This window comes from Trachemys scripta, chromosome 1 (assembly GCF_013100865.1).
Source record: "Trachemys scripta elegans isolate TJP31775 chromosome 1, CAS_Tse_1.0, whole genome shotgun sequence".
NCBI lineage: Eukaryota > Metazoa > Chordata > Testudines > Emydidae > Trachemys > Trachemys scripta.
The window spans coordinates 344,971,622-344,982,900 of NC_048298.1; the positions used below are offsets into that span (position 1 = coordinate 344,971,622).

At 39.8% G+C, this 11,279-nt stretch overlaps 1 protein-coding gene across 1 annotated transcript; it reads left to right on the plus strand.

Annotated features, from left to right (window-relative positions):
* The first annotated feature begins 9,595 nt into the window (after positions 1-9,595).
* Positions 9,596-10,567, plus strand: LOC117888837 (olfactory receptor 2AT4). Its single transcript, XM_034792645.1, has one exon. The coding sequence runs from the start codon at positions 9,608-9,610 to the stop codon at positions 10,565-10,567; it is 960 nt and encodes a 319-aa protein (XP_034648536.1). The 5' UTR covers positions 9,596-9,607.
* Positions 10,568-11,279: the final 712 nt, after the last annotated feature.

Here is an 11,279-nt window from a genome sequence, read left to right on the forward strand (position 1 = left end):
ATGGAGCATAATGAGAGACAGATCTCAGGCTCATCCCACTGTGCTGCTTATCTAAAAATGACAGCAGGATCTCCATCAGAAGCTACGAAGCAACAAATGGGGAAATCTTTTAAGTGTTGGAAAGGACTTTTTACATGCCAGAAGGTAAGAACATAGACTCCTACACAAACATGCAACAGGGCACTGTGTAGGCCATGTTATAAAAATGTAGATAGATTATATTATATTGATCATTCTTACATCTCATACTATAGGAGAGCTAATATAGGCCAAGCACAGATGTCCTGGCATAGATCAAAGTACTATTTATTTGCAATTCTATTATTTTTTTATATATGTGTGACAAATATGGGGGTACTCCTTAATAATTGTTGATGCTGTATCTGGATCATAGAATATCAGGGCTGGAAGGGACCTCAGGAGGTCACCTAGTCTAATCCCATGCTCAAAGGAGGACCAATCCCCAGACAGAGTTTTGCTCCAGATCCCTAAATGGCCTCTAGAAGAATTGAATTCACAGCTCTGGGTTTAGGAGAGCAATGCTCAAACCACTGAGCTATCCCTGCCCCTGATTGTCAAAGCTCTGTAGCTCAGCTCCACAGGAACCATTTCAAGCATGTAATTAGAGAGAGAACATTTTAAAAATTAGTTCTTCTTATCTGCAAAACCCTGCCAGATCCCATTATTAACTCAGTCTTTCAAAGTTAAAGCTTCACTTCAGATATGTAAAAACACTCACTCACAGTGTTTTTATACAGTACATGGGTAATGCATATTTTACATAAAAGTCTGGGTGTCAGGAAGGGCAGCAAGAAGGAGGCCCTTTCTAATAGTCGCCTAACAGCTTCCACTTAAGGGTGGTTCAGGGCAATGCCCGAACAATTTGCTGTGGTGACTTTGGCTTGGTTGCCAGACAGCCTATCAAACTGCTTTGGCTGGCATATGACAAAGCCAACCAACACTTAACAAAGTCTTTGTGACACAGACGCGCATTAGTGGTTTACTATTTGTCAGCAACTCCTATCAAGCCTGACAAACTCACTACACATAACACATTGCTCTCATGGTATTTATCTATAAAGAATATCGTGTGAGATATCCAACGAAAGTCGGTGACATACTGGTCATTAATAGAACTGTGAAATGTGTGTATTAACGCTATATGAAGGATTATGGATACTTACTGATATTATGCTTTAAAGTCTGTGATCAAACAATGGGAAAAAGAGATTTTGTGCCAGACAAAAGGGAGGATAGTTATTTCCCTGTCTCTAATGTAAATTGAATTGAGCATGGTGATGCCAGAGACAATGGGCAGTTCATTTGAATTAGAGGTCAACAGAAGGAACAAATTAAAATGAGGATGTGAAATCAGCAGGGAAGGACACTGAAAGCTGAATCCTAGGAGGTTCATTCTGACTCTAGTGACAAAGACAAACTTTGGGGAACATAAGAAGAAACAAAAAGACATGTTGATTATCCATTACTTAGAGTACAAAGAGGCGAACTCTGTTTGAATGGAGGATCTCCTGCTATGCAAGTGGGTGATGCTGAAAGGTTGCCTTAAGTAAGATTGCTTTAAGGCAATCTTAGTCAAGGATTGCAGCCGGTTAAATTTTAGTCACTTAGAAACGTGTTATACTTTTGTTTGCAATCATTTCTGTCTCCATTTTTCTTGCTCAGTATCACTTAATCTCATTCTTTTAATAAACTATAGTTTTATCATAAGTATATCTCAGTGCAGTTATACTATGCAGAGTATGAATTCCTGGTTAAATCGATGAAGTTGGTGAGGATGCTGTCTCTTCAGAGACAGTGGACTTGATAATTTTTGTAAGTGTCCAGTGACAGGGGCTGACTGCAGCACAGAGATACTTCTGAACAGTTTGGAATCTGAAGTGCACCAAGTGTTTACCTGCAAGGCCAAGTTAGACTCCGGTGGAGTCTTGAGGAATCTGTGGGGTCTGGCTAACAATCTGGGGTGGCAGGGAGTTGTGGCTCAGTTTAGCACCAGCAAATCCCTTTTATGCTGAGGCAGAGGGTAAGAGGGTAACTTACATTTCTGGACACCCTGAGAAACTGTCTCAGTCTTCCTGAGAACAAAGCAGCATTGTAGGGTTTAAAAGGGACACTCTCTTGGAGGGGTAAAAGGAGCACAAAATGGAGAGACACACAAACACAGGAACCCACATGATGTCTGAAGAAGCTAAGCTTCCATAGGTCACCATTATAGTACTTCAATTAAGACAGACATGCATATTTGGTGGGTGTACATGAAGTAGTGTACTTGGGTCCCAGTCAAGGAGTGGAACAATTGCAAGGCTTAACCCTGATAAGGGCAATAAGCCTAACACCTGAAATGGTTGAATCCAAAGAGACTCAAAAGGTGATAGGGGTGCAGCTTGCCCCATAACCACAACAATGGGCAAATGATGATAAATTGTCTTCTGAGATAGAATTCTTTAGGTACTTTAAAACAAGCCAACCACCCCTCTTTAAACTGTCCTGAGATGAGAAAAATCCTAGATAAAGGGTACAGATGTAAAAGAGGATGCAGTAAATACACATCTGGAGACAGATTCTAGTCCTAGGTATTCCCATGTAAATCTGGACTAACTCCATTTATATGTGAAATGTCACTAGATTTAAACAAAGGTAGTAACATCAGACTTTGGCCCTGGGTCTCTGGTACTTTACACATTATAATTACAGGATATATTTTCTGTATATGGCATATTACTGATCTGTACCTTGTTAAGCCCTTTATCCAAGCTATCGAAAGACAAGGCAGACTATCAGAAGAGCTCAGTTGCACCAGATTCCTGGACTTCTTGCACCAGATCTTCAGTTTACTCCACAGTGTGTAACATAAGGAAGATGCGGAATATTTATATGAATGCATTAGAATTGAGATCACCTTATACAAGGATCCCTGTATTTTTCAGTCATGTCCTTAAGAACTGTTCTGTGGAGCACTTATCCTTGCTACAGTAAATCATTTAGCAGAAAAAAGCCAAAAGGAGATGCCAATGTTGAAGCTAATAGTTTAGGACAGGGGAAATCTTCAGGGCCTTCCCAGGGTGAACAGACTGGTGCTTCCCCTTGCAGCTCTGACTCTTCTCTACCCAAAACCTTTCTGGAGAATTAAGGAGAAAAGGGTTATTTATCAGTAGTCACTTCCCTGGCCTCCCAGAAACCATTTGAGTAGTACTAAATTTTACAGTGGGCACACATGTTCCTCAAAGCCCAGGGTTCTTGTCACTTCTCTAACAGCTTCATAGATTCTAAGGCCAGAAGGGACCACTGATCATATAGTCTGACCTCCTACATAAGCCAGGACACAAAATAAATCCTGTGTCCCTGCTGACCATCCCTCAGATCCTCACTACTGCCAGGAAACTTAGGACATAAGCATTTTTTGACGATTAATTGACTCCCTGGATGCTTGGCAAGTTTTTATTAATGTGTCCTTAAATTGTTTCATGTAATGCAGAAAGTTTGGAATTACACAATTGGACTGAACAATCTCCCATTGAAGCCAATGGCAAAATTCTAATTTTCAATGGAAGCAGGACTGAGTAACATATAAAATAATAGTAACAGAGGGGTAGCCATGTTAGTCTGAATCTGTAAAAAGCAACAGAGGGTCCTGTGGCACCTTTAAGATTAACAGAAGTATTGGAGCATAAGCTTTCGTGGGTGAATGCGTCTGATGAAGTCTGTTGCTTTTTATATAAAATAATGGCTACAATGACACATACTGATGAAGTTGTATCATATTGCACACCCTGTATTTCAAACACCTTGCTTTCATTTTCTTGACTGTGCAAATCTTCAATGTAATTTACACAAATTATGAGCTCTGCAGTGCACTCATGTTCCAATCTCTGCTGGGATTGTTTATCATGAAAATAACTATATGTGCACGAGTCTCTTAGTTGTAGGTAAGAAAACAACGTTAATTTAATCTTTGGGGACATGCAGGTGGAGAAAAGGACTACACAGTTTGTTCAAAAGAAATGCAAAGCCTCAATCAATGTATTTGCCAGAGGCTTTATTGCAGAAGTCTTGCATCTCTCAGTAAGAGTAGCATCAGTAAAAGCAAAGCTCTTGTAATCTCTGGAATCACAAGTGAGTTGCAGTTTATATTATTATATTAAAATGTCCATACATTTCAAATTAATGCTTCATTTTTATTTATTTATTTCTCATAGTATCCAGCATGGAGAAAAACATTTTTAGTATAATTTATGTTAACAGGCAGCAAAGGATGTGATTTTTTTCATTTGATTTACCTTGTCTGAAGACAGTTTCAAGAGATTATAACAGTAAAATAGTTGTTTTCTGTACTAGGGATAGCAGAACTGAGCATCACAGAAACTTGGTGGAACAAGCCTAATCAATGGGACATGGTAATAGCAGGGTACAAAATATATACGTATGACAGAGTAAGTCATGATGATGGGGGAGTGACAGTACACGTGAAAGAAAGCAGAGTCAGAGTAAAAATCTCAAATGATTCAAAGTATACTATAAAATCTCTATGGATAGAAATTCCATGCTTCAATAATAAGAATAGAGCAGTAGGAATATACTATTGACTGCCTGACCAGTATGGTGATGGTGACTGTGAAATGCTCAGGTAGATTAGAAAGGCTATAAAAATAGAAAACTCAATAATAATGGGGGATATCAACTATTCCAGTAATGACTGGGTACATGTCACTTCAGGACAGGATGCAGAGATTAGGTTTCTTGGTAACATAAATGACTGCTTCTTGGACCAGCTAATCCTGGAACCCACATGGGGACAGGCACTTCTTGATTTAGTCCTAAGTGGCATACAGGATCTGGTCCAAGAATTGAATATAGCTGAACCACCTGGTAACAGTGACCATAGTATAATTAAATTTAACATCTTTCTAAGGGGACAAGAGCAAAGCAGCCCACCACTGTAGCATTTAACGTCAGAAAGGGGAAGTACACAAAAATGAGGAAACTAGTTAAACAGAAATTAAAAGGTACAGTCCCAAAAGTTTCAGAGTAGCTGCCGTGTTAGTCTGTATCCGCAAAAAGAACAGGAGTACTTGTGGCACCTTAGAGACTAACAAATTTATTTAAGCATAAGCTTTTGTGGGCTACAGCCCACTTCTTCGGATGCATAGAATGGAACATATAGTAAGGAGATATATATACATGCAGAACATGAAAAGGTGGAAGTAGCCATACCAAATCTAAAAGGCTAATTAATTAAGATGAGCTATTATCAGCAGGAGGAAAAAAAACTTTTGTAATGATAATCAAGATGGCCTATTTCAAACAGCTGACAAGGATGTATGAGAATACTTAACATGACTCAGCCATTCCCAGTCTCTGTTCAAGCCTAAGTTAATGGTATCTAGTTTGCATATTAATTCAGGTTCAGCAGTTTCTCATTGGAGTCTGTTTTTGAAGCTTTTCTGTTGCAAAATTGCCACCTTTAAGTCTGTTACTGAGTGACCAGAGAGGTTGAAGTGTTCTCCTACTGGTTTTTGAATGTTATGATTCCTGATGTCAGATTTGTGTCCATTTATTCTTTTGTGTAGAAACAATATACATGGCAGAGGGGCTTTGCTGGCACATGATGGCATATATCACATTGGTAGATGTGCAGGTGAACAAGCCCCTGATGGCGTGGCTGATGTGATTAGGTCCTATGATGGTGTCACTTGAATAGATATGTGGACAGAGTTGGCATCGGGCTTTGTTGCAAGGATAGGTTCCTGGGTTAGTGTTTATGTTGTATGGTGTGTGGTTGCTGGTGAGTATTTGTTTCAGGTTGGGGGGGGGGGGGGCTGTCTGTAAGCGAGGACTGGTCTGTCTCCCAAGATCTGTTAGAGTGAGGGATCATCTTTCTGGATAGGTTGTAGATCTTTGATGTGCTGGAGAGGATTTAGTTGTTGGAAACTTTATTAAAACATCATAATAGAGGCTCAACTTAAATGTATACCCCAAATTAAAACACATAGTAAGAGGACCAAAAAAGTGCCACCATGGCCAAACAACAAAGTAAAAGAAATGGTCAGAGGCAAAAAGGCATCTCTTGAAAATTAGAAGTTATATCCTACTGAAGAAATAGAAAACAGCATAAACTCTAGCAAGTCAAGTGTAAAAGTATAATTAGGCAGGCCCAAAAAAAAAAAAAAAGAATCTGAAGAGCAGCTAGCTAAAGACAAGAAAATTAATAGCAAAACATTGTTTAAGTACATCAGAAGCAGAAAGCATGCCAAATAATGAAAGGGACCACAGGACAATCAAAGTGCTAAAGGAGCACTCAAGAAAGACACAGCAACTGCGGAGAAGCTAAAGGAATTATTTGCATTGGTCTTCACTGCAGAGGATGTGAGGGAGATACCCACACCTGAGCCATTCTTTTTAGGTGACAAATCTGAGGAACTGTCCCAGATTGAGGTGTACATAGAGGAGGTTTGGGAAGAAATTGATAAATTAAACAGTAAGCCTAACTTCAACATGAGATTAATTGGTTGAAACTATAGTAAATAACAGAACTATCAGACACACAGATGAACATGATTTGTTGTGGAAGAGTCAATACAGCTTTTGTAAAGGGAAATCATGCCTCACCAATCTATTAGAATTCTATGACGGGGGTCAACAAATATGTGGACAAAGGACGCCTGCCCATAAGGGTGATCCTGTAGATATAGTGTAATTGGACTTTCGGAAAGCCTTTCACAAAGTCTCTCACCAAAAGCTCTTAAGCAAAATAAGTTGTCACAGGATAAGAGGGAAGGTCCTCTCCTGGATAAGTCACTAGTTAAAAGATAGAAAACAAATAAGGTAGGAATAAATGGTAAATTTTCAGAATGGAGATATGTAAATAGTGGTGTCCCCTGCTGATCTGTACTGGGAATAGTGCTGTTCAACATATTCATAAATGATCTGGAGAAAGAAATAAACAGTGAAGTGGCAAAATTTGAAGACAATACAAAACTACTCAAGATAGTTAAGTCCAAAGCAGACTGTGAAGTGTTACAAATGGATCTCACAAAACTGGTTGATTGTGCAATAAAATGGCAGATGTAATGTATTGTTGATAAATTCAAATTAATGCACATTGGAAAACATAGTCCCAATTATGCATAGAAAATGATGGGGTCTAAATTAGCTACTACTGCTCAAGAAAGAGAACTTGGAGTCATTGTGGATAGTTCTTTGAAAACATCCACTCAATGTGCAGCAGCAGTCAAAAACACTAACAGAATATTAGGAAGCAAAACGAAAGTCATAGATAATAAAACAGAAAATATAATAATGCCAGTATATAAATCCCTAGTACACCCACACCACGAATATTATATGCAGTTCTGGTCACCCCATCTCTCTCTCTCTCTTTCTCTCTCTCTCTCTTTATATATATATATTACAATTGGAAAAAGTACAGAGAAGGGCAACAAAACTGATTAAGAGCATAGGTGTTGGAACTAGGGATGCAGCAGCACTCTCTGACTTGAAGTGGTTTCCATCATATATGGGGCTTACAGTTTGGTTCAATGGCTCTCAGCACCCCCACTATACAAGTTGTTCCAGCACCTCTGATTAAGGATATGGAACAACTCCTGTATGAGGAAATATTACAAAGACTGGGACTTTACATCTTGAAAAAGAGATGACTAAGAGGGGATATGACAGAGTAAGTTCATGGAGGATATGTCCATCACTGACTATTACCCAAGATGGTCAGGGATGCATCCACATGCTTTGGGTGTCCCTAGCCTCTGACTGCTAGAAACAGGCACTAGACGACAGGGGATGGATTACTTGATAATTGCCTGTTCTGTTCATTCCCTCTGAAGCACCTGGAATCGGCCTTTGTTGGAAGACAGGATACTGGGCTAGGCGGACCACTGGTCTGACCCAGTATGGCCATTCTAATGTTATCTTATTTTGTTCTCTTTGTTAAGCTAAATAGATAGATGAAAGGATATCAATCACTACAAGGCAGGTTTTCTAATACTGTAATGATTCTCATGGCTCTTCTCTGAACCCTCTCCAATTTATCAACATCCTTCTTGAACTGTGGGCACCAGAACTGGACACAGTATTCCAGCAGCAATTGCGCCAGTGCCAAATACAGAAGGAAAATAACCTCTCTACTCCTACTCAAGATTTCCCTGACTATGCATCCAAGGATCACATTAGCTGTTTTGGCCACAGCATCACACTGGGAGTTCATGTTCAGATGACTATCCGACGTGATTTTCAGAGTCACTGCTTCCCAGGATAGAGCCCCCCATCCTCTAAGCATGGCCTGCATTCTTTGTTCCTAGATGGATATCTTTACACTTAGCTGTTTTTAAAGGATATTGTATGTTTGTGCCCAGTTTACCAAGCAATCCAGATCACTCTGAATCAGTGACCTGTCCACTTCGTTATTTACCACTCCCCCAATTTTTGTGCCATCTGCAAACATTATCAGTGATTATATATTGTCTTCCAGGTTATTGATAAAGATGTTAAATAGCATAGGGCCAAGAACCGACCACTGTGAGACCTCACTGGAAACAGAGCCGCTCAATGGCGATTCCCATTCACAGTTACATTTTTGAGACCTAAGTTAGCTAATTTTTAATCCATTTAATGTGTGCCAAGTTAATATTATATCATTCTAGATTGTTAATCAAAATGTTGTGTAGTGCCAAGTCATACGCTTTACAGAAGTTTAAGTATCTAATGTCAGCACAACTACTTTTATCAACCAAACTTGTAATCTTATTTAAAAAATTAGTTTGACAGGATCTATTTTCCATAAACCAATCTCCTATCACAACAAAGATGGAAAAAAAAGCAGGCCGGACAACTGCTTATATCTATATGTCTATCAGGGCTACTAAATTGATGATCTGGCTAACAAATCAAATAACATCTCCACCACATCCTTCAACTGATTCCTCTATCCACCAATATTGCCTGGTCTTAATTGAATAAAGAGAGCCTGAGCTAGCACACTTGGCCAGATGTAAATTTGAGTAACTACATCATCGAGATCCAAAGAAACAGATGTATTGTTCACAGGGCCCGCTTTAGGACGATTCCTCCAATTACCCGGAATCAGGCCCTGCGCCTAAGAGGGCACCGCGCCTTAGGTGCCTTTTTAATTTTTTTTATTCACCCGGCAGCAGTCTGGGTCTTCGGCGGCACTACGGCGGGGGGTCCTTCAGTGCCGTGGAAGCCCTGGGGCGAGTGAAGGACCCCCCACAGCCGAAGTGCTGCCGAAGTGCCGCCGAAGACTCGTACCACCGCCGGGTATTCGAATTAGGCCCCGCAGTTCCTAAATGAATACATCATTGTATTCAACATACTACTTAAACCATCTCATTCTCTCCCCAGTGGCTTTATATATACATCCTATGGGATGGAAGGCACTGAAAGTTGACTGAAATTGCATGACGAGGACTTAGTTACAAGAATATATCCAATATGTTATTTTACCTACAAAGATCTTCAGCAAAACACGCATCATTCATTACCCTACAATCTTGCTTGTAAAATTCAGGATGGTTTCCTAACTGTGTTTTTCATTCTAGATGTTTTCAACAATCAGACTATGAACAACTGCAACAGCAATTCTTCTGCTAAAGACTTTTATCTCATTGGATTTCCTGCACTTCAAGATTTCCAGATCCCTCTTTTCCTTGTATTTTTGTTATTCTACATGCTAATACTAATTGGTAATATCATTATTATAGCTGTAGTTGTGGTCGATCAAACACTTCACAAACCCATGTACTTTTTCCTAACTAATCTCTCTGTCTTAGATATACTGTTTACAACTACTACCATTCCCAAAATGCTGGCAATGTTTCTGGTCAATGCCAAAACTATTTCTTTTCACGTCTGCTTTCTGCAGATGTATTGTTTTCATGGTCTAACAATGACTGAATCGCTGCTTCTTGTAGTCATGTCTTATGATCGTTATGAAGCAATTTGCAATCCATTGCATTACCCAGTTAAAATGACAAAGAGAGTAAACATTCAACTGGCAGCATGTGCCTGGGTAACTGCATTGTTAATACCAATACCTGTCATCTTCCAGACCTCTCAGTTAACATTTGGTGAAACAACCACAGTTTACCATTGCTTTTGTGATCACCTGGCAGTTGTGCAAGCAGCATGTTCAGATTTCAGTGCCTCTTTTCAGACTTTCTTGGGGTTTTCCATTGCCATGACTGTTTCAGTCGTGCCACTTATGCTTGTCACCCTATCATATGTTCACATCATTATCTCCATATTAAAGATCAACTCTAAAGTAGGTCGCAGTAAGGCATTTTCTACTTGCACTTCCCATTTGATTGTGGTTGGCACTTACTATTCATCCATTGCTGTGGCGTATATTTCCTACAGAACAGACATGCCTATTGATATCCATGTAATGAGCAATGTTATTTTTGCTATTTTAACTCCTTTGTTAAATCCACTCATTTATACTTTGCGAAACAAGGAAGTAAAATGTGCAGTAAAAAAGTTTGTTTTTCTGAAGATCTTTCCTCCTTCTACAAAACTGTAATCTCATGGGGAAAAATTAGCTCCAACACAGAAGTTTCACACAGAACCTATACATCACATCAGCCCCCTGTAAAGGGGTGAAGTAGGGCTTAAATCAGTGGTTTTCAAACTGCGGGCCGTGACCCAGTATTGGGTCGCAGAATGTAAGGCAGTGGGTCATGGCGGCTCTGGTCAGCACGGCTGACCAGCTGAGGCAGGGTAGTTCCTACCTGTTCTGACACTGCGCTGCACCCCTGAAGTGGGCAGCAGCAAGTCCGGCTCCTGGATGGGGGGGGCCACATCAGCCCCCTATAGAGCGGTCAAGTAGGATTTAAATGGCTTGATATGGCTTCTTCTCCATTGGGGTGATTTTCATCCTATTAATATCAAGTATTTTTGAACATACTAACTTTCCTCTATATGCTGAAAGGGACAAAAAGTAATTTGTTTATAATTTTTTAGTTTCAGTCTGAACTGGGGGCACTACTGCACATGAACTGCAAAATCTGCTACAGTGAAAGTGTGGTGTGTACTGGTGCCTTAAGACAGCTGTACTGTGAACCACGACTTTATAAAAAGGGTATCATAGTGCATTGGGTTTATGATCTCTCCGTGATTCTGGATCAAATTTGTCCAGTTTATCAGTGGAAAGAGCTTTTTCTTTTTCTAAATGGCAGCTCTTGGAACACAACCTGGGAGATGAAGTGAGTTTGTTCTTTCCTTCTTTTGTACAA